Raw genomic sequence first — 24,267 nt, 5'->3', positions numbered from 1 at the left:
GTTTCTCTGGTGTTTTGATGTTATTGCTATTCGTGGTCCATATCCACTGGTATAGGTATCACTGCTGCTGAAAGGACTTTTGGCTCAGATCCCAATTGCACATTTATCAGTTCAATGCAAGAGAAAGCAGCTTGGCTTTGCAGGTACAGCACACAATATCTATGACACTTATATGGTAAAAACTGTCAGGAAATCCTGAACTTAGTACCCTGTCCCAATAGTAGTTCTTGAATGGCAAGATTTCCAAAATGAGCCCTGTGCTGTACTCTTTGATATTATTATCTCAGTTAAGCTGTTTGCTTAAATTTCTGTGCTGATTGTGTGCAAGAACTTACCTTGCAGAATTTTTTATTGATGGGTCTGAAAATTGTTCCAAAAATATGTTACATGGGCTCAAGCACATCCTGTGCTCCCTTCAAACAGCAGATAATTCTCCATATCCTTGGTAATTTAAAGGTTAACAGAAGAGATTCTGCAGATGCTGGAAATCCAGAGTAACACACACAAAATGCTGGAGGACCATGGAGGGAATAAACATTTGATGTCTTAGCTGAGACCCTTGAAGACCTGAGTGTCTTGATAAAAGATTTTGGCCCAAAATGTCAACTGTTTATTCCTCTCCATTGATGCTGCCTGATCTGCTGTGTTCCTCCATTTTGTGTCAGTGTGTAACTTAAGGAGTAACCTGGGTCAAAGCAGATTAATTGGTCATTTCTCTCATTTATTAGTGAGAACTTGTGCTGCATAATTTAAACATTTGCAAAAAGAATTATCAAATTTCTCAGCTCCGTAGATGTGGAAGATTCAAGACTACTGCTAAATATAGCTTAAATTGTTAGTCTAGACTGAACTCCGTGTTCCTTCCTCAATGTTCAATTGCCAGTGATGCAACACTCTCCATAGAAACTCGCTCTAGACTTTACTGCAAACTAGGGTAGTGCATAATTCTCCATTCAAGTGTCTTGGCGTCCAGTGCTAAACATAATAGTTCAACCAGAAAAGTTGATTTGTTGCACGTTTTATCTGAAGCACACTGCTTCCTCTTCTCAAAGCTGCTGGATTAATAATTTGGCAGTGCTTGAGATGATACCTGGAAGTTTACACATTATCTACCCTTGAGGGACATTGATACTTCCGCTCTAGGTTTGCGGAGAGAGATGGACGATGAACTACATGCAGTTTATAGCGAGTCCTCCCAAAAAACAAAATAATTTTATTTCTAGGCCCCGATTTGAATTCTGAACTGATCCTTGCCACTCAACGTTGCAAATGATAAAGTAGCATTTCCTCAAATTATTGGCGCCTGCCATAGTTTTTCAGAAGAATGATTGGCATTGTGTGCTTTTTTATTTCATCTGACTGTGCACAGCAGGAATTTCTGTTCCCTCATGAAAAATTGATAGAGACCTGTTGCTTTGTCTGTACTAGAATCAGTAACTATAAGACACAAAGCTACTTGTGTTCCTCAGACTGACTATTGTATCAATGTGGTTTAAAGTAGCACATTATTTCCTGGAGGCTGCAAGTCATTGACTAAATATTTAATTTGGATTGGATGGTGCAAGTTGATAACAGTGTTATTTCTGGAAAGAGTTGTATTTTTGTTACCCTGGGAAAACATGAGGCAGGGAGAGAAAGAGAGAGCCAATCTACAATGGAGACTTGTATGCAATCCAGTCTTGTGCACCTTCCACCACCTAGATCACAAAATTTCAATTAGCTTAACACACATACCGGATGTCCCGAAGAGTTTTAGTGTGAAAGTGGAATTTTAGCTCCTTCTAATGTGAATTACCTATTACCCTCCAACCATCAGGGTTTGGAGCCAGTGTGGACAACTTGACTCACTGCAGCACTGAACACAGACTCTACAACTCTTGTTCTCTGTATTATTTATTTACTTATTTATTATTATCATTTTTTTGTATTTGCACGGTTGGTCTTCCTTTGCAGTTTTGTTACTTGTCAGTCTTTGTGTGTAGCTTTCATTGGTTCTATGGTATTTCTTTATTTTCCTGTAAATGCCTGCAAGAAAATAAAATCTGAAGGTAATAAATGGTGACATCCACGTATTTTGATAATAAATTTACTTTGAACTTTGACGCTGATTGTGCATCTGTCTTATTCTTTTTACAGGTGTGCTTATCTTGTCGACTGATTCTTGCTTTCAGGAGTGCGAGAGTTCTGTGAATGTGTGTCTGGCAGAGACAAAATGCAGTGTGTGAAGCATTTACTCACTGGAATAAAATGGACTTCAGTGAAACTCTGGATGGGAAGCTCTCTTATGAATCCTTTTACTAGTAAGTCCTGAGCTTTTAGCATTGTGCACTATCAGACCAATCAACCACACGTTGTCACTTTAAAGCAAATTAGAGTGCTTCACTGGTATGGTAGTAGTTGATGGTCTATTCTGCTGATGTGCCGCATTTGCTGTGTGATAGTAAACCAGTAAATATTTTAATACATTGATTAATTTTACTCCTTCCATTTCTACCTACTCACTGCTACTGCTGAAAGCCTCATTCACACCTGTATCCATTTGAGCTTGTATCCAGTTGCCATTTCATGAGAACCTTGATGTCTTGATTCCAGATGGTACAGATATCCACAGAACCTGCCATATAACAGCATTTAACTCCAGCACCTTAATGGCATTTCATGTTGGCGATCATCCTCGTTGATCTTCACTGATTTAAAAAAAAAATAACTTCTTCACACAGTCCTTCATGGAGTTGCTTCTCCACAATTTCCACTCATCCCCCTGTCCAATGACCACAGGGTAATGGAAGGAGACCATTTGACCCATTGGAGCCTGTGCCAGCTCAATCCAAGAGCAGTGACGTAGTTACCAGGACCATCAAACTCAAAATCAGTTACTTTCCCCAAGCAGTAAGGCTGATCAACACTTTCACCCACTGACCCATTTTTCCACACCCCCAAGCACCACTACTTTATCATTTCCTGTCAGAGTGACCTTGCGTACAGACACTCCTGTACCTTGTGTCACTTTATGGACATAATCAATGTAAACATGTAATATAGTATATGTTCTTTATCTTAGTGGTTTTCTTTGTACTACATCAGATCCAGAGTAATAATTAATCATTTCTCCTTTAGACTTCTGTACTAGAAATGACATTAAATGATCTTGAATCCTGAAACGCGAATCTCAAATACTCCCCTGCCCTCTCCTGAAAGCCATGGAATTTCCCCCCTCATTTAATTACCCATTTCCTTTGAATGTTGCAGTTCAGTCTGCCTCCACACCACGGTCTCATTTGAGCAACACTAAATGCTGGAGGGAAATAAAGAGTCAAGGAAGGTCCTTGGCCCAAAACATCAACTGTTTATTCCCTTCCATAAATGCTGCCTGACCTGCTGAGTTCCTCCAGCATTTCGTGTTTTGCTCTGGATTTCCAGTATCTGCAGAATCTCTTGTTTCTGATTGCAGTCTAATTTATTCTGCTCTTTCATTTGGTGCCTCACAAATGCTACATGTCAAGTTACCACGTCAACACTCTTATCACTAAACCCCACCAGATCTATCTCTCTATTTTGAATAGTTTTCGTTGAACAAATCTCAGCGATCTAGTGTTCCATCCCATCCTCCTGCTGGCTGGTATCCATCCATCCATCCATCCCTGGTCTTGGGAATATCTTTGGAATTGTTGTACGTGTCCAAGTCGTTGGGTAGCTCTGCCAGGTTGTCTGGCAGAGACTGGTCTGACCCGACCGTGCTGCTCCAGCCCTCCTCCAGTTCTCTACCTCTTTCAACATCCCAGCTCTTTACTTCAACCCCTCCTCCTCTCCCAGTTTCACCTATCACCTACCACCTTGTGCTTCTTTGTTACTCTGAATTCCCATCTTATTTCCAGTCCTGATGTAGGGTTTTGTCCCAAAATATCAAATGTTTACACTTTTCCATGGATGCTGCCTAGCTGGAATTCCTCCAGCATTCTGTGTGGGTTGCTTTGGATTTCCAACATCTGTAGATTTTCTTCTGTTTGAGAGTTTATTTTAGTTCACCTTGTTTGTTTGAAAATGTCACCCATTTCTAAACTGGCAGCAGTGCCTGTGACTTTAGTGTAAGATTTCATAAAGCCCTTCCAGAGAAGTTTATTACAAAGTACAGAGGCCAAGATAGCTCACCAGTGCCTCTACTTTCTCAGGAGGTTAACAAAATGTAGCATATAGCCTTTGACCTTCAATAATTTTTATCAATGCACCAGATGCATCATAGCTTTGTGTGGCAACTGCTCTGCCCGAAACAGCAGAGTTGTTGACATGGCAACCAGCCTCTCCTCCATGGACTCTATCTGCACTTCTTGTTGCCTGAGTGAGGCAGCCAGCATAACTAAGACACCTCCTCTCCTGACTCTTGACATTCTTTCTTCTAACATCCTCCCATCAAGCAGAAGATAGAAAACACTGGAGAAAGAGTTTTTCACCATACTTTGGTATATGTGATGATAATAAACTGATTTACCAATATATATTGACATGTGGAGAATGTATCCACTCTTTGTGAATTGAGTCTGAAAGAATGAACAATATATATAGGCAATTACTATTAAGTGAGGCATAACTATTCCAATCAGGATCTCATTTTAACCAATGTGTTAACCAAGAAGTGTCACTGTAACTGAGGCGAATTACATCAGCCATATGAAAAAGGGAAGCTGTGGTTTTTACGAATTGAGATGAGTAGTCACATGAGGTGAAAACAAAGTGTGTGTGATGCATTGGGAACTGTGTACTGAATCCGGGGACTGTTGACTGAGACAGCTTGCCAACTGGGTACTGCAGGGAATCCAGATATTTCAATAAGTCTGGAAGTATTTTCATAAGAACTAGCTGTAAGGCTTGAGATCAGGAGTATTTGATGGATTCCTGGTCACACACAAGTTATTCTGGAACTACTTGTATATTCTGAGCATTCTTCAAATTCACTTAGCGCATTTGCTTACCTCGGTTTCTGCTATTGATTCATTTGGCTTCTCCAGGTGCATGCAGGACAACATCTGGAAGGTTTCAGCATGGGCCACTGCCAGACGTGAAGCAGATTATCTTCGCGATCGCTGGGAACTTGTAAGTTCAGATTTTGGGTCTGCCATCTTGCATGCAAGAGTTCCGAAGTGGCTGCTTGGCATCATTTTGAGGGAGGCAAAGAGTGGGAATAAAGGGAGCCTTTTCTGTTTGACTACCAGTGACTAGTGGCGTTCCATGGGGATCAGTATAGGGACTGATTCTTTTTACATTATATGTCAATGATTTGGATGACGGAATTGATGGCTTTGATGTAAAGTTTGCATATGATATGAAGATAGGTGGAGGGACAAGTAGTTTGGAGGAAGTTGAGAGCCTACAGAAAGACTTAGACAGGTTTAGAGAATGGGCAAAGAAGTGACAGTGTCGGGAAGTGTATGGTCATGTACTTTAGTAGAAGAAATGAAAGCATAGACTATTTTCTAAGTGGCGAGAAAGTTCAAAAATCTGATGTTCAAAGGGACTTTGGAGTCCCCATGCAGGATTCCCCTAAAAGTTAATTTTCAGGTGAGTCTGTGGTGAGGAAGGCAAATGTGATGTCAGCATTCATTTCAAGAGAACTGGAATATGAAAGCAAATATATTGAGGCTTTATAAAGCACTGGTGAGGCCTCACTTGGAGTATTGAGAGCAGTTTTGAGCCCCTTAGAAAGGACATTCTGAAACTGGAGAGGATTCAAAGGAGGTTCACAAAAATGATTCTGGGATTGAAAGGCATGTCCTATAAGGATATATAGCATAAGAGCATTTGATGACTCTGGGCCTGTATTCACTGGAACTCAGAAGAATGATGGGTGACCTCATTGAAACTTACTGACTGTTGAAAGGGCTCAGTAGAGTGGACGTGGAAAGGATGTTTCCTATGGTGGGGGATTTTAAGACAGAGGACACAGCTTCGGAATAGAGGGGTGTCCTTTTAGAATGAAGATGAGGAATTTCTTCAGCCAAAGAGTGGTGAATCTGTTGAATTTATTACCACAGGTGGCTGTGGAGGCCAATTCATTGGGTATATTTCAGGCAGAGGTTGATAGATTCTTGATTGGTCAGGGCATGAAGGGATACGGGGAGAAGGCAAGAGATTGGGGCTGAGAGGGAAAATAGATCAGCCATGATGAAATGGTGGAGCTGACTCAATGGGCCAAATGGTCTAATTCTGCTCTTGTATCTTATGGTTTTATTTGGCAGAATACTAGATCTCTGTGTGCCTCTCACAGCCCAGAAGGACAACTACATTGTATAGAAGTGAGCTATTCAGTCCATCTAGTCATTCCTGTGATATCCACCCAAATCCCCTTCCACTTTCCTCTGTTGCCTTAATAATTATGATGGGAGACACCATCACCATCTATATATTTAAACAAAAAAAAAGACCATAAGATATAGGAGCAGAATTAGGCCATTCGGCCCATTGAGTCTACTCCCCCATTTGATCACGGCTGGGATATCTAAGTCCAGAGGGCACAGCCTCACAATAAAGGACATCACATTAGAACAGAGATACTGAATTTCTTCAGCCAGAGGGTGGCAAATCTGTGGAATTAATTTCCACATTTGGCTTTGAAGGCCAAGTCATTGGATATATTTAAGAGAAAGATTGATGGGTGCTTAAATAGAAAGGGTATCTAAGTTATGGAGAGAAGGCAGGAGAATGGTGTTGAGAGGGGAAAATAAATCTGCCATGATCAAATGGTGGAGCAGACTCAGTGGGGTGAATGACTAAATTCTGCTGCTGTGTCTTATGGCTTTATCAGTCTTATCTGCACCTCAGAACCAAAGCGAAAACAAGTCCTTCTCAATCCCAAGCAGCAGCTAAGTTACAAAAATGTTCCATTACAATTGCCCTGCAGCCATGAAGGATGATAGGCATGTCACAGTACTGTCCGATCTACTGTAGGGTGTTGTATTTATGGTGTATGCTCCAAATCATCTTCAGGCCACTTCATTTAGATTGTTGTGATGGAGGAGCTACTTATCCATGCCACCAGCAGTCAAAGAAAAACTCTCCTTTCTCCTTTCCTTTTTCATCCAGAAATCCCTCCAGCATTGGAAGGCCTGGATCCGCGCAGCATTACCAGTGTGCACACCACCAGTGCAGGGCACTTAGCACCAGCTCTGCTCAAGGTAGGACTGCTTGCATGACATCGGATTTCTGTTATTCCTTTAATGTTGCAAACCCTCCCTTGAATGTGACGTGGACATTATCAGACCAAAATTGGCAGAGCCAAGAGTTACTCATTTAAGAGTTGACTAAAGCCATGGTTCAAAGCGAAGTCTGTGTAGAGCATCTTAAGGAGACGAGAAAGAGCTGGAGAGGCTTATGTCCTTTGTTCCCAAGACCACAACCTCAGCTTCGGAGTTCAAGACCTCGGCAGCTGCAAGACTGAGTCCTACTTGTAGTGTAAAGGGGGAGGGGTTGCACAAGAGGAAAGGGTTTGAGGATTGGAAAGGACTACAGACTCAATGATGAGCATGACCACCGTTAACTGTAAATTAAAGGATTATGTGCAGTTTTCAAATTCATTACAAGTAAAACAGTGTAAGCTTAACTGAGGTGTACCAATGAGAGGCTAAGAAACAATGAACAGGTAGGTCTTATGGATTTTAGAGGAGGTCATTAACTATGAAACAAATAATAGAAGGATAAAGAGAGGAACTGAAAGGTTTTTAGAACCAAAGAGTGGTTGGGGGTCTGAAGCTCAAGTGTTGGGGGCAGAAACCCTCACGACTTTTCAAAGTGGGTGTGTACTTCGTGGCATGCAAGCCAAAACACTGAGCTGACAAGCGGGATTAAACTCAATCACTTGATCCTTCTGTTATGAGTCCTTTCAATGATCCCCTTCTATAACAAGATGGACTCTAGCCCTCACAATCTACCTCATCAGAGCCTTGTACCTTATTGTCTGCCTGCAGTACACCTTCTCTGTAACTATAACGTTTTATTCTACACTGTGTTTTTGCTTTTCCCTTGAACCACCTCACTGTACTGGCGCAATGAAAAGATCTGCGTGGATGGAAGGCATGCACAGTCATGGCGTGGCCCAGTGCTCAGTGTACCAGTATTACAACATCAGCATCCTGGTTTCAATTCTGCTGTTGACTGTAAGGAGTTTGTATGTTTCCCCCCATGACCATGGGCCTCCTCCAGGTGTTCCAGTTTCTCCCCACATTCCAAAAGGCATATGGGTTAGTAGGACACAATGAACTAAATGGCCTCCTTTTATGGTCTGTTCTCTATGCTCTAAATGTGTTTGATGCGGGGCTCTTGAATTGAGATTTTAATGAAGAATCCTTACCAAGCCAAATTCTGTCTGTTTCAGCAGATCCCATTGAAGAGCACAAAAAGCGACTGAAAGCTTGGTTTGGTTTTCTGCCCAGTGAGGAAAAGCAGTTTGGCTTATTTTCAGTGGAAAACTGGCACATAGAGCCAGTGATTGTTGAAAGTTCTCCTGAAGAGAACAGAGAACTCACAGCAAGACTCGGAATCTACAGTCACATTGAACCCAAAGAATCCAAGATCATAAAGCTCAATAAAGTGTTCTCATCTGGGTCTATTGAGCCTCTGGTAAAGAATGTAGTTTTGTTTGGGATAGTGGGAATGGGGAAGGCAACAGTGGTTAAGAGGCTTGTCTTGGACTGGTGTGACGGTGAGTTAAATGAGTTTGATCTGATCCTCCCATTCTCCTGTGAAGATTTGTCCTCACAGAATCAGTCCATTTCTCTGAACAAGTTGATCTGTCAGAAGTATACTCAGCTGAAATCGATTGCCCCTCAAATTGGGTCAGGAAAAGCAGGGAACATCCTCTTTATTTTCAATGGTCTGGAGCAGCTTAAGCTTGACTTTCGCCTCTTAAAGAACAGACTTTGTAATGATCCAAATGAGCCCCTACCACCTGGCAACTTACTCGTCAACCTGCTTCGCAAATACATGCTCCCAGATGCCAGCATCCTGGTCACAACGCGTCCTTCAGTCTTGCATTCGATCCCAACCAAGTATGTAGACAAGTACACCCGTATCTGTGGTTTCAGTGATGTTGCACAGCAGTATCTGTACTTCAGGAACAGGCTGGAAGTGTCTCAGGACAGTAAAACCAATGAAGGTTTGTTGATGATGCTCTATAAGAATATGGAAAGACAAAGCCAGATCACAGCAGGCTGCTTTTTACCATCCTACTGCTGGCTGATCTGTGTCACGCTGCATTTCCTCCACTTTACCACTGCGAACATGCCTGTTCAGACACTGACTGGCATCTATACCAATTTCCTGAGATTCAATTTTGGTGGTGAAATTCTAGACTGCAGCAATCAGCAAAGCATGTCAATTGTGCGATACATCGCCAAAACGGTCGGCAAGCTTGCCTATGAGGGGATAGAAAAGAAGACTTCAGTTTTCAGTGAAGAGGACCTGCAGAGATGCTTTGGATTGGATGCCATGTCAGAGGAAGAGTTGAATCAGGTCACTACATTTCAGATTGATATGCTGGGCTTTTTCATGTCTCCCGTTGCTCAATCTAGCTGTGAACCCCTTCTCAAGTTCACCATACCTGCAATGCAAGAGTACTTGGCTGCTCTGTATGTTGTCTTGGGTGAGAAGAAAACCGTCTTAGAGCAAGTTGGAAACATGGTGTCTGAAACCATTGGAAAAGCCAGTGAAGATGTGACTGCAATTTTGTCCATTGTCTCCAAACTGCTGCCGTTCAGAATTCTGGCTTTTGTAAGGCTCGTAAATATTTTCCCACGGATCTTTGGAAAGATCAACTGGAAGAGCAAGAAGGCAATTGCTAACACCATAATCTTTGAAATGTTCAGGCAAGATGATGAGTTCAACAGCGATGTTTTGGAACAAATAAATGATAGCATTCTTGGAGAGAGGGAAAGTGGTGGAAAAATGGATGCTCAGTGCTTTGAGCTCTTCCCAACTTTCATGGCTGGTTTACTAGCTCAGGAGAATCGCTCCCTCCTAAGTCAGCTTGGGTGTACGATAAAGAATGTAACCGTGCGTGAAATAGCAAATAACTTGAAGAAGCATCTCAGCAGCACTGTCAATCAGCAAATGGCTCCTTCAGAGCTCATGGACCTCCTTATTTTCCTGTACGAGCTGCAGAATGATGCTTTTTCTGGGGAGATCAGCAGAACCTTAAATAGTTTGAATTTATCTCAAGTTAAGATGACTTTATTAAAGTGCATCGTGATTGTGTCAGTTATGAATACATCGAACCATCTAATTGAGATGATGGACTTGAGCCTCTGCAACTTGTCAGGAGACCATATAAAAATCCTCCACCCAATTCTTTGCAGATGCAAGAATCTAAAGTAAGTTTTCCATTTTTTTTCATCTTTGGAAAAGTAAAACATAAAACTGAGTCGAAGTCAGAATTGGTGGAAGATCGTTAACCTGATATGTTAAATCTCTGGCTCTCTCCACAGATGCGGCCTGACCTGCAGAGTTTTATCTTCCAGCATTTTCTATTTTGTTTTTGTTTTATTCCCCTCTTTCTCTTTTTCAGTCCACTCTAACCCTTTCTACTTTTCCTGGGAATATCGATTGAAATAGTTTGTTGAGGAACTATATCCAGTGCAGTTCTTCGGTAACTTAAAGAAAAGTATGTGCACTCTCTGCTGAGACGTCTCTTGGTTCATTTCGTTCTCGGTCTTTGCTAGAGTAGGTCAAGATGTTGGCTTCGTACAGAAAAAAACATGCAATCACACTACAGTTTTGTAGAGTCAGGGATTGGGACCACAAGTGCCAAATTTTTGACAATTCAATTCAAGTTTGATTGTCATTCAGCTGTACGTGAATACTCATGAATACAGCCAAATGAGACTATTCCAAGGTGCAAAGCACATTACTGACAGTCACAGACAAGAACACATTCATGGAATAAGTCCCAACACCCCCCCCCACCCACACCCTCCAGCAGCCTGATGCCCAGTCCTCACACATACAAGTCCACAAACCTATATAGAATATCAGTAAAGAACGAGGCCGAATATGCATGTATATAGTCCGGACCCCCAGCCCACCGAGATCATCTGTTGCTAACAGGAGAAAACCTGCATATACAGGAAATTCAGGTAACACACACAAAATGTTGGAGGAACTCAGCAGGTCAGGCAGCATCTGTGGAAAAGAGTGAACGGTCAATGTTTCAGGCTGAAACATCTCAGCAGGACGTATCATCTGTCGACCAGCCCCAACACCTGCCAGGGAACCGCAGCTTCGAGGCCCAGTCCTCGCACATACAGAATATTAGTAAAAATATGACAACACAGAATATGCTTTTCCCTGGCTTGCTGTAAATAATGATATACCCAATATAGAGGGAATGTGCTTTTCTATCACCCCCAGTGTTTTATGGCTAATATAGTACATTTGAAATGTGGCCAGTGTAGGAAACACTGCAGCCAGTTGCATGAAGTTGCAGCAACAGCACTTTATTGATCCCTAACAACAGTATTCTGGGAATGATGAGAGCAGAAAAGGGGCCTTGGTTTAGCATCTGCAAGATGGAAGCTCTGCTTTACTCCATACTCCTTGGGAGGTCAGATCTAGATTATGTCTAGTTCCTGGAGTGGGGCTTGAATTCTGTTACTGACCACAGATTCTTTAGAGTCCACGATGGCACTGGAATCTGTGTGATGGAAGGAAACAAAAGTGAATGCTGCCATGGCAGGTGAAGATTGCAAAGATGCTCAGTTTCAACCTTGCAAAAACTGCATGCAAAAAGAGTTGCATAGAGCAGGTGAGGGGCCACAAACCTGCAATATCACCTGTTTCTCTGAGCTGCTGAGTACTTCTAAAATGATCATTTTTACTGTATATTAAACAGTTAGGCCGAGAAGTCGCCCTGTGACCTCCCTGACTCATTTATCTTCCAAAATAGATTTGCCTGCACTCCCATTACCAATTGGTTAGAGAATCAACAAGAATCAATGCCTTTGGCAAATATTCTTTCTCTCTCCAATCTGATTACAATCTTTTGGTTTTGTTTATTGAAAGTGTAATTTAATTACTGTATTAAAGTTAATTTGTTTTTCTTTGCAGCTTGCAGTTTAACGATTTGGAGATTGGTGCCTGGAAGGAGATTGGCAATCTATTACAGGATCCAAATTGTGCAATAGAAAATCTGTGGTAAGATCTTTGTTAAGCCAAATCTGACTCATTTGCCTTTTGTGATGCAAGTTGTTTGTCTATGATATTCCAAGTTGACCTCTTGCTCGACCACAAGACACAGGAGAAGTATTAGGCCATTCAGCCCATCATGTCTGCCATGATGCATTGTGGCTGTGTTGAGGTTTGTCTCCAAGAAGCACTGCAGCAACTTGTTCAGCAGCAGCTCCCAAACTCACCACCTTAGAAATGAGGGCAGCAGGTGGAAGTATCTCCACTTCCAACATCCCCTTCCAATTCGTGCACCCTCATTTGGGCACCTATTATTCGACTTGCCACTACTGGGACAAAATTCTAAAAGTACCTTCGAGGGTGGTTACACATTAGCTGTAATTCTGATTTTACAAATGATGGTCTCCTTCTGGGAAAGAATACATTAAATCGACTAAGACTGTAATTTTAATTTTCAAGGGCTTCATTGCCTTAAAAGAATCCTTATGTAACGCTTGGGGCAATCGGTTTGTGTTTGGCTTGGGGAAAATCCATCCACCCGCCAAACCGTGTCTCCCGTTTGTGTGGATGCTGTGTAACGCACACTGGGACAAACTCGCACACACAATATCAGACAGCACACAATGTACGTTTTACAGATTACACTTTATAAATCTTACTGGAGCTAAGTAATTACTAGTGATACAATATGAAAAGAAAGAAAAGGGCACCAGTACTTATCAGAGTTCAATCAGTTCATGCACAACTGTTGAAGATCAATTACCAAAGTAGTCTGTCTACCATTCGATCTTCTCCGACCTCCTCGACCCGCCGCCTGGGACCAACCTCGGTGGTCAACCAGAGCGCATCCAGCACATCCTTCCTCTTCGGTTCTCCTCCCGAAAAGCCCGCGCATTCACTCCAGGTTCCCACACGTACAGATAGAACAACATCGCTTCCAGTGGTTAGTTCCTCCGTTATCAATAATTATAACCCAATCATTTCAACTAAACAGAGCATTACCAAATCAGTTGCATACAAAGAAGCCATTTCATTATAACGCTACAGAGAAGCCATTTTGTATATGCAGTTAACATTCTCAGTTAATAATCTGAGAACCCTGCACTTATTATTTACATAAAAACAAGAAAAATTACAGAGCATGCATCCTCCTGCCCCGCTGAGTTAACTAGTGTTATTAATATTGGTTTATAGATCATATGATCAATATGTGCCCAAATAAATGAGTGTTAGATTGGATTTTGTTTTTTTTTTTGTGTTCATCCTCAAAATCTTCTAAAGGGGACTCAATTTCTTGTGTTTGGAGTGTTTTGCAGAGGCTTTTCTTCTTTTTTGGCCCTTTTTCTTGCAGGGAAACACTAAATGAAGGAGTAGGCTCAGGAGGGGCAATACATGGTGAAGGGCAGGGAGGGAAATAGGGAAGCAGGAGGAGGAGGACAGGTTAAGAGCATGGGATCGAGAGGACGATTAGGGACCGGGCCCTTTCCTCTTCCCTCAGTCATTTTTTTGAATGCCGTTACATGGGAACCAGTCTTGCATCCTATTCTTGTGCAATTCAGTGATGCCCTCAGAAAACATGACCAGCTCCCACCCTCAATCCTGTAGTGAAGCTCCCCTTCCATCACTGATGGATGGGAAATTGTGGGGCACTTTTGTAGAATCTGGATGCACCTAAACAGTGATTCCTAGTGCAGAGAGTGATCACTCTTATAGGGAAGGTTATTACTGGATTAAGATGACTTCCATAGTTCAGAATCTGAATTGTTTATTGATGCTGACTTCATGTATATAATGAAATTTATTGTCTTGTGGCACCAGTCCAGTGCAAGACATTTAAAAAACAAACTACAATAAAACTAAAAAAGATAAATGGTACAAAAGAGGAATTGTGAGGTAGTGTCCATGGGCAGTTCAGAAATCTGACAGTTGTGGGGAAGAAGTTGTTCCTAAAACAATGAGTGTGTGTCTTTAGGCTCCTGTACCTTCTCTCTGGTAGTAACAAGAGGAAGGCATATCCTGGGTGGTGGAGGTCCTTGATGGATGGCTGCAACCTTCTTGAGGCACATTTAGAAGATGTCCTCGATGATGGGGAGGCTCATGCCCATAATGGAGCTGGCCGATTCTCAAAAGCTGAATAACTGTTGTCTAGTGAATAATTACATGTCCTCATCAAGGAAAATAATCTCAGATTTTTTTTCCAGGACTATAAGTTTGTGATCTTTGTTTAACCCTCAGGCTTTGTCACAACGTATTGTCAGAGGCTGCGATTAACAGTATTGGAACTTCCATCACTCAGAATCGTTCTATTTCCCATTTCTCTTTGTTTCATACGTCACTTGGTGACAATGGTCTGGGAATCCTTATGCCATACATCAGGGATAACACAAATCTAAAGGAGATTAACCTCGCCAATAATCTCATCACTGATGATGGTGCAGTGGCCCTTGTGGCAATGGTCAAAGAACATCCAACGCTGGAAAAAGTTCAGTGAGTAGTGTCAATGCTTGCCATTTATCTTTATAGAATCTAAGAATAAAGCAGTTGAGAAGGGGGCTTTGGGCCTGGCATGCCTCTACCAGCTCCTTAATAGATCCTGCTCAATACTAAGATATTTTTATTTGCTTATTAAATACCTTCCCAAAATCATCTTATTTACTTTTCCCTATTTAAATTTGTTTTCACAACCCTTTCAAACAACCCATTCCAGATCACGGCAGCTCATTGTGACTCTTTTGTTCCGCATCTCTCCTGTAACATTTTTTTGCCAGCCTTTAATAATCTGGCCTCTGGTTATCAATCCTCCTGCGAATGACACCTCTTCCGAAGTTTCCTTACAATCTCTCTGGTCTAAAGAGAGCAAGCACTGCATCACCACCCTCTGGTTCCTCTCCTCCTTCCCTTTCTCCCATGGTCCACTCTCCTCTCTGATTCCTCCTCCTTTAGCCCTTTATCTTTTCCATCTATCACCTCCATCCCGTCCACTCCCCCTCGCCTGGTTTAACCAGTTTGTACTATTTCTTCTTATTCTGGCTTCTTCCCCCTTCCTTACCAGTCCTGATGAAGGGTCTCAGCCCGAAATGTCAGGCAGCATCGATGGAGAGAGGAATAAGCAGTTGACATTTTAGGCCAAGACCCCTCATTGTTTTGTGTGTCTTGTTCACTTCTGTCCATTCCTTTGACAGATCATAAAGTGTCATTCCCTTGTGACATCTAACCATTATGTTGTAGCTCAGCTAAAATTCCTTGCTTTTATACACTGTTTTTTAGGAATGCTAAGGATCCCAGAATCAGAATTAACTTTATTATCAGTGGCATATGTCATGAAATGTATTGTTTTGCAGCCGCAGTACAGTGCAATACATAAAATATACTGCAAATTACAATGACAAATATATATTACATTAAAATATATTGCAATATGCTGTTGTTGCTTTAACAGCAGCTGCACAATACACATTATTATCTTCATCTCCCCCAAGATATCTCTGTTCTTGTATTTCCCAACTCTGACTTTGTCATTTCTTTTATTGGTATCTTTTTTAAAAGCTGCAGATAGTGGAAATCTGAAACTGAAGCAGACAATTGCGGTTAACAAGTGTCACCCTTCTCACCCTGGGTATCTGTTTGTGGCTTCACCGAGTGAGACAGCAGATCTGAAAATAAGTCAGGTCTTTTTCAAGAACACAAAACGTTGGGTGCAACAAACTTGTCTTTGATCAGGGACTGGACCCATCTTTTCACTACATCTTCAGTCTTATCAACTCACCCTCGCACTATGTTCCAAAGCTTCCCCCACCTGCACACCACATCCCTCAACTCCATCATCCCACCATCTCAAACCCCACGTTGATTCATTTTCACACCTTCTCACTCATTGTCCTCAATCTTTTTTAATCTTTACTCAGTTTCAACTTATTTATGGACTGTGAATGTCCTTTAGGTGAATAAGTTCTGTGCCTTGCTATCTTACTTTCCCAGTTTAATGTTTCCAGGGTGTTTAACATTGTGGTACTGTAAGAGCAGACTGTAGAGATTCAAGAAGGCAACTCACCATCACCTTCTCGAAGGCAATTGAGAGAAGGCAATAGTTTCTAGTCAGTGAGGTTTTTTTTAATGTTATCAGTTCTGTACCAGTGATGACTGTAAACCACAAGACATAGCAACAGAATTAAGCCATTCATCCTATCGAGACTGCTCTGCCATTCAGTCATAGCTAATTGATTTTTCTCTCTCAGCCCCATTCTCCAAACTTTTCCCTGTAACCTTTAATGCTCTTAGTAATTAAGAATCTATCACCTCCATTTTAAGTATACCCAATGACTTGGTCTTCATGGCCATCTGTGGCAATAAATTCCACACATTCACCACTCTCTGGCTAAAGAAATTCCTTCTCATCTCCGTTCTAAATGGATGTCCCTCCATTCTGAGGCTGTGCCCTCTGTTCGTAGACTCCGCCCCCCCCCCCCCCACTACAGGAAAAATCCTCTCCACACCCACTCTATCTGTGTCCTCTGGTCCTAGACTCCCCCACTATAGGAAACATCCTCTCCACATCCACTCTATCTGTGTCCTCTGGTCCTAGACTCCCCCACTATAGGAAACATCCTCTCCACATCCACTCTATCTGTGTCCTCTGGTCCTAGACTCCCCCACTACAGGAAACATCCTCTCCACACCCACTCTATCTGTGTCCTCTGGTCCTAGACTCCCCCACTATAGGAAACATCCTCTCCACATCCACTCTATCTGTATCCTCTGGTCCTGGACTCCCCCCACTATAGTGACTAATCTGTTGGAGTTTTTTCAAGGATGTAAACAGGAAGTTAGACAGGGGAGATCCAGTGGATGTAGTGTACCTCGATTTTCAGAAGGCATTTGATAAGGTCCCACATAGGAGATTGGTGGGTAAAATCAAAGCTCAGGGCATTGGGGGGAAGATATTGACATGGATAGAAAACTGGTTGGCAGATAGAAAGCAAAGGGTAGCGGTGAATGGGTGTTTCTCGGAATGGCAGGTGGTGACTAGTGGGGTGCCACGGGGCTCAGTATTGGGACCACAGCTGTTTACAATTTATGTCAACGATTTGGATGAAGACATTGAAAATAACATCAACAAATTTGCTGATGATACTAAGCTGGGTGGCAGTGTGACATGTGATGAGGATGTTAGGAGAATTCAGGGTGACTTGGATAGGCTGGGTGAGTGGGCAGATACTTGGCAGATGACGTTTAATGTGAATAAGTGTGAGGTTATCCACTTTGGGAGTAAGAACAGGAAGGCAGATTATTATCTGAACGGTGTAGAGTTAGGTAAGGGAGAAATACAAAGAGATCTCGGAGTCCTTGTTCATCAGTCACTGAAGGTGAATGAGCAAGTGCAGCAGGCAGTGAAGAAGACTAATGGAAATTTGGCCTTTATTACAAAGGGAATTGAGTACAAGAGCAAGGAAATCCTCTTGCATTTGTACAGAGCCCTGGTGACTCCACACCTGAAGTATTATGTACAGTTTTGGTCTCCAGGGTTAAGGAAGGACATCCTGGCTGTAAAGGAAGTGCAGCGTAGATTCACAAGGTTAATTCCTGGGATGTCTGGACTGTCTTACGCAGAGAGGTTAGAGAGACTGGGCTTGTACACACTGGAACTAAGGAGATTGAGAGGGGATCTGATTGCAACATATAAGATTATTGAGGGATTGGACAAGATAGAGGCAGGAAATATGTTCCAGATGCTGGGAGAATCCAGTACCAGAGGGCATGGTTTGAGAATAAGGGGTAGGTCATTTCGGACAGAGTTAAGGAAAAACTTCTCCCAGAGAGTTGTGGGGGTCTGGAATGCACTGCCTTGGGAGGTAGTGGAGGTCAATTCTCTGGATGCTTTCAAGAAGGAGCTAGATAGGTATCTTATGGATAGGGGAATCAAGGGATATGGGGACAAGGCAGAAACCGGGTATTGATAGTAGTTGATCAGCCATGATCTCAAAATGGCGGTGCAGGCTCGAAGGGCCGAATGGTCTACTTCTGCACCTATTGTCTGTAGGAAACATCCTCTGCACATCCACTCTATCTGTGTCCTCTGGTCCTAGACTCCCCCAATATAGGAAACATCCACTCTATCTAGGCCTTTCAAAATTCAAGAGATTTCACTGAGATCCCCCTTCATTCTTCTCAACTCCAGTGAGTACAACCCCAGAACCATTATATGTTAACCCTTTTGTTCCCAGGATCACAAGTCTGAATTCTTGTGTATTCTGTGTCCTCTGTAAACGGGGTTGTTATTTCATTGGTAAATGCTATGTCTTTGCAGTTACAATGCCCCATGGTATAAGTGTCTAAGGGTTGGGGTTTTGCCCACCATTTTATTCATATCCCAAAGTAGCCATGATGAACTATTTAAACAGCCATACAATCCTTAAATATTTGAATTCCTTCACACTTCCTAATGGCATCAGAACAGAAATCCAAATTTTCATTCTCCCCCCCCCCCCCCCCCCATGAATACACATGCTTTCTGGTCCCTACAAAATACTGCCAACCTTTCAACCTACTCTGGAGATTTTATTTCAGGTCCTCCAGCCTTGCTCTTCAACATCTATTTAACTTTTTCTCATTCTCCAATATATTTATATAATATTTTAATTAACAAGCTGAACATACCCAAAAGATGAAGTGCCCAATGATTTTCCTCCAAGGTTTTCCTCAGCAAAGTCCAAGTAGCTTAATCCAATCCTCAGAGATTTCAAACTAATCTTGGAGAGTGGAACCTTGTGGTATGGAAGTCCTTTTCTGCATTTCAAAGAATTGTAAAAACTGCATACATACCTTACTTTTGATTCCTTCATTTTGATGAACCATCAAATAATTCATATGCCGTCCTGATGAAAGTCTAACCGTCCTTTGATCTTGAGATGGTTTAATTATCAAACTCCGGGTCAGGACGTTGAGAGATGTCCTCTAGCAAGATTGAAGCTGTAGTGCAAAGAAGGGTACTGTGCTGTAATGTTCTACGTTAAAGATATCCCTGACTTCCCTGCTTCTTTAAAATGACCACCAGAACATTTGCCCTTGCATTTGATCATCTGCTGTAAAGCCTCATGTATCTGTTTTCTTCATTGGTGTGATTTTCTGTGTTCCATGCTTTCTTCTTGCTGCAATCAGGAAGGAGATACAAGAACCTCGGGTAGCACACCACCAGATTCAGGAACAGTTATTAGTCTACAACCATCAGGCTCCTGCACCAGTGGGGACAATGTCACTCCCCACAACACTGAACTGATTCCACAACCTATGGACTCACTTTCAAGGATTTTACAACTCGTGTTCTCAGTATGATTTACTTATTATTATTTTTTAAATATTTGTAAAGCCTGTCTTTTATACATTGATTGTCGGTCTTTGTTTCTGTGTAGTTTTCAATTGATTCTATTGTATTTCTTTATTCTACTGTGAATGTCTGCAAGAAAATGAATCTCGGGGTAGTATAATGTGACATATATGTACTTGGATAATAAATTTGCTTTGAATTTCAGTGAGTCAGTACCTCATCAGTCATTTTTTTTCTATAGCCTTTACTTAAATGAGCTCAGCACCTGTGAAAAGGAGAAGCTACAGGCGCTCAGACGGGACCCAGAAGGAGTGAACGTCCTGGTGTCCATCACAGAAGGGTCGCATGATTCCACGCACTGGACGCTGACCCTGAAGAAGATCGTGCGGAATGCAGTGAACCGGGATAAGCAGAGCGCCGAGGAATACCTTCAGCTCCTGCGGGACGACCTGAGCTTCAGCTGGCAGCAGACGAGGAACCCGTGGAAAAAGATGAAACTCCTGCAGATTCAAAACCAGTTTGAGTACTTGCAGCAACAAGTCCAGCAGCAGAAAAAATAAGTGTGGTCTGGAAAGCTCTTTCTGCTGTGGGATTTTAAAGGGATGTGATTTCATTCTGTTGACAATCTATCTGCCATCTGTAATTGTGTCTTTCTTACCAGGGTGTATTGAGAGTGGAAAGTGTTCCACTGAGGGTTGCTGCAGATTTGAATTCTAGTGAAATGGTGCTGAAGTGTTCCCCTTTACATGGAGTACATGATGCACCATCAATAACTCTCGGAGAGGGGAGGCAAAAGATAGGCTTTTATTAGCTGCAAACGTGACCACGACATCTTGGAGACTGAGGGAGGAGCAGTGCCTCCGATCGCCTTTATACAGGGGCCTGTGAGGAGCCATAGGAGCAGTCAGCAAGAATAGTGCAGAAGTTCATGGGTTCCTGTGCTGGCTGTTCCATATAATGGATGGGGAATATTTCTTTTGTAATGAAAAGTATATTCTGTAATGACATTGCTTTTAATTTAAAAAAAAAATCACATTACAATGAAAATATTGTATGTGAAAGTAACTAGAACTAGTTGGGTATGTTCTGTTTTGGAACAATATTATAAAAAGCTTGTTAACTTCTGCCCTTACTGAGTTTTGGTTTGATTGCAATCATGAGACAGTGTTCTGGGACAATGGCTTTTTATTTAAAGACTTGACTCCTCTAGAATCTGATGTGAAATGGATGGCTTTCAGAACTTTCTGTTGGTCTAACTGACTACACTTAGTCAAGAGAAGTATTCCTGTGAGTTTCTATGTTTTGGTCATCTCAGCTGCCTTATTGGTGCAGCACAGGAAGAGTCACTTCATGAAATTGTGTTAAACTAATTAAACTAGGGAATAGTTTGGTATTGCATGCACCAGTTGCCTACTTTCCTCGCAATTTCATCAGATGAAATCTATACCTTTGTTTCTGCAACTTCTCCCCTCTCCCACCAGCACAGATTTGTGGCATTGGCTGTTCAAAATGTCCATTAGCACCAAATCCCCAGCTCCCCATGGCCAGATTCAGATTTGCTTATCACATCGAAATGTGCAGTGAAATGCGTCATTTGCATCCACGGCAACCACACCTACGTATGTGCTGGGGGCAGCCTGCAAGTATTGCCACACATTCCAGTGTCAGCATAGCATACCCACAATGTTCAGCATAACCACAGAACCAACAACAGCAAAGCAAGCCCCTTTCCTCCCCACTTTTTGGCCAATGCGCCAAAAGTTTTCTTTACAACCCTATCTACCAGTGCTGCCACTTTCAATGAATTATGGATCTGTATTCCCAGATCCCTCTGTTCCACCACACTCCTCAGTGCTCTACCGCTCACTGTGCACAACCTACCCTGGTTGGTCCTACTGAAGTGCAACACATCGCACTTGTCTGCATTAAATTCCATCTGCCATTTTTCCAGTTGACGCAGATCCCTCTGGAAGCCACGATAGTCTTCCTCGCTGTCCACTACACCCCCCCAATCTTGGTGTCATTTGCAAATTTGCGATCCAGTTAAGCATATGATTGTTGATATAAAAAGTATTCATCCCTCTTGGAAGTTTTCATGTTTCGTTGTTTTACAACATTGAATCACAGTGGATTTAATTTGGCTTTTTTTTTGACACTGATCAACAGGAAAAAACTCTTTCATGTCAAAGTGAAAACATCTCTACAGAGTGATCACACCAAATATTGAATTCATTGTTTTTTTTTCACAGCTCTTTAGTGTTTTTTCTGATACTTTGAAAACTTTTCATCATTTTTGAAAGCATTTCACTTTACAGATTTCTCTTGCATGTGACTAAGTCTTGCACAGTACTATACATCTGTTAACATGCATCAAATCTACTTCAGAATGGAATTTGCTGCTTGTGCCTCTTTCTGTTGATAACCCAATTTTGGCCTTTGTGACAAAATGTACAATTACATTAATTGTTTTTTTTTCTTCTTTGATTCATATTAAGTGAAAGAAGACATAATTAAAATGGTTATCTTGGTGCTCTCCTTCTATACCACCTCACCCCTGCACACCTCCCTAAATTCAAAATTCTGACTTGTTGCCTTAAAGTTCCCAATCTGAACTTGGGTTGACCAAAGCTAGTCTTTGTTATTTTAGACACCACTTCTGAATAATGGGACACGTGCTGTTTTCAAAGTGTTTTTGTGAAAACTGCAAACTGAGCATCTGAAAATTATTGTCAGGCCCCTAACTCCATGCTGACAGAGTTAAATCATGGATTAAAGTCTTTGAAATTAAATCAATATTCTACAGTATACAAAAGAGGTAAACATGAAGCAACCAAGTAAAAGTACAGGTTCTGTGCACCACTTTTTACTTTTGTTAATTTTGTCTGCATTTTAAAGGTTTCTGACACCTCTTCCATGCATTGGGAACTGTCAGTTGAAGCTTAAAAGTTATTTCAGTCCCTATTCACTATCCACTGTGCCTTAGACATAAGAGGAACCCCTGACACCATTTTCCCTTTTCTATCCCAGTCAATACTTAGCCCAAATGTTTTCTGCTGAGGACTGGAAGTCCCTCAAAGTGCAGTATTTATTGCTTTTGTTCTTTGTGCAGATAAGTGCCTGTATAATGAAATCAGTGTGGACTGGCTCAGACTGATGATGTCATGACCCAATGTCTTGCCTCCTAGATAATAATGGCAGCTGGAACAGAAGAGTTTTAAAGGTGAGCCTTACTTATCACATGTGCATCGCATCACACAGGATTATGCAAGTGTCGCCATGCCAACATAGCATGAAATATGGGAGGCAAGTGCAGGACCTGGTCACAAAACCCACGCGGTCACGATGAGAATGTAAAGCTCCTCAGAGAAAGCAACGGGAAGTGAATCACAGCTGGCACTGGCTGGTGCTATAAAGTGATGCATTAAGCTGTCATCACGCCATTCTGGTGAGGAAATATGGATGTGTTTTCATTGTCATGGACGAATGTTACTGAATCTACTCTAACAGGCACACTCTGGGTTCCTCCGTCACTTCAACATCACCTTCTCCGCAGCAGCTCTGACTTTGCCCGTGACGTCCATATTCCATAATGAATTAGAGATGAGGACTGTAACGTGGTAAAGTGTGGTGATTCTGGTGGCTGGTTTGCTTCTGATTCTCTCTCTGCTGTTTTGCCCCTTTAAGGCCTGTCTGCTGACAGAACCATCACAGCTGTTAACCCTCAAAGTACAATGGTACAGCTAGTAAAGCAGCTGCTTTACAGCTGCACTGTCCCAGGTTCAAAACTAATCTCTGCGTAGTGTTTGTATGTTTTCCCTGTGTCCACATAGACTTCTTTAGGGCTCGGCCATGTCCTTCTCCTTCCCAAATTCGCAGGTTAATTGGCTACGGTACATTGTCCGGAGAATGTATCTGAGCGGAGGAATCAGTGGGAAGGTGTGTGTTATATAGATGGGAAAAGTGGGATTTGTCTTTGATAATCTGTTACAGTGGGAAGTGGATCTAGCCAACACTCCAGCAGATGAGACATCTTTTTAACTGCTCATCCTTTTGGTTTCAAAAGGCCTTTAGGACAATATCTGTAATTTAAGAGTCAAAGTACTGATCCCCACAGATCAACTGTCAACATTCTTCACAGCTGTCCTCCTCCAACTCAGCAATGAGGTGCCATGATATTTCCTAACAGAAGTTCTTTACCTTTGACTGTTTTGGAACTTATTTGGAACTTACAAATGACATTGAAATTCAAAAGCATCAACATTCTATTGCAGTATCAAAGTTCTATGTAATCTCAGATCATGGTGAATCTCTTCTGAATCAAAGCTCATGGAACAATATTTTGGGCATGTCAGTGGGAAGACAGTGCCAAAATAATGGCATGGTGCAAAATCACAGGAATGAGCAAATTCAGATATTTTGCCTATGCCATCCTGCATTTAAGTTCAAGTTTATTGTCATTCAACTGTGCATGTGTATACTGTCTGGACGAAGGTGCACAACACAGTACATATAAACCCACACAAACACAACGCACAAAATAATATTACTACAGATAAGTGAACAATTAATAAAATATATTCCAGAAGATTTAACATTTCGCATAAGGTGCACTTATGTCGAGTTTAAAAAGTAAACAGTATAATGCTACTGGCATTTCATACGTGATGAGATCCGGGTGGTGGCAGGGAGTTCAGTTGTCTCGCGGCCTGGGGGAAGAAACTGTTTCCCATCCTAACAGTTCTTGTCCTAATGCTACGGTACCTCCTGCCTGATGGTAGGGT

At 41.9% G+C, this 24,267-nt stretch overlaps 1 protein-coding gene across 4 annotated transcripts in view; it reads left to right on the top strand.

Moving 5' to 3' along the window:
* The window catches only part of nlrx1 (NLR family member X1), a 33,206-nt gene extending 12,596 nt beyond the window's left edge, over positions 1 to 20,610 (top strand). For 2 of the 4 annotated variants that reach the window (XM_059956907.1, XM_059956908.1), the window contains exons 2-8: positions 2,137 to 2,300; positions 5,004 to 5,088; positions 7,075 to 7,166; positions 8,363 to 10,355; positions 12,088 to 12,174; positions 14,401 to 14,652; positions 19,728 to 20,610. In XM_059956907.1, coding sequence (XP_059812890.1) covers positions 2,213 to 2,300; positions 5,004 to 5,088; positions 7,075 to 7,166; positions 8,363 to 10,355; positions 12,088 to 12,174; positions 14,401 to 14,652; positions 19,728 to 20,046 — 2,916 coding nt within the window. In that variant the 5' untranslated portion in view covers positions 2,137 to 2,212 and the 3' untranslated portion in view covers positions 20,047 to 20,610. The other 2 variants (XM_059956909.1, XM_059956910.1) reach the window with 2 other exon arrangements.
* The last annotated feature ends 3,657 nt before the right edge of the window (positions 20,611 to 24,267 follow it).

Source organism: Hypanus sabinus, chromosome X2 (genome assembly GCF_030144855.1).
Source record: "Hypanus sabinus isolate sHypSab1 chromosome X2, sHypSab1.hap1, whole genome shotgun sequence".
NCBI lineage: Eukaryota > Metazoa > Chordata > Chondrichthyes > Myliobatiformes > Dasyatidae > Hypanus > Hypanus sabinus.
Note: the sequence above shows the minus strand (reverse complement) of the source record. Positions and strands in the feature narration are given on the sequence as shown.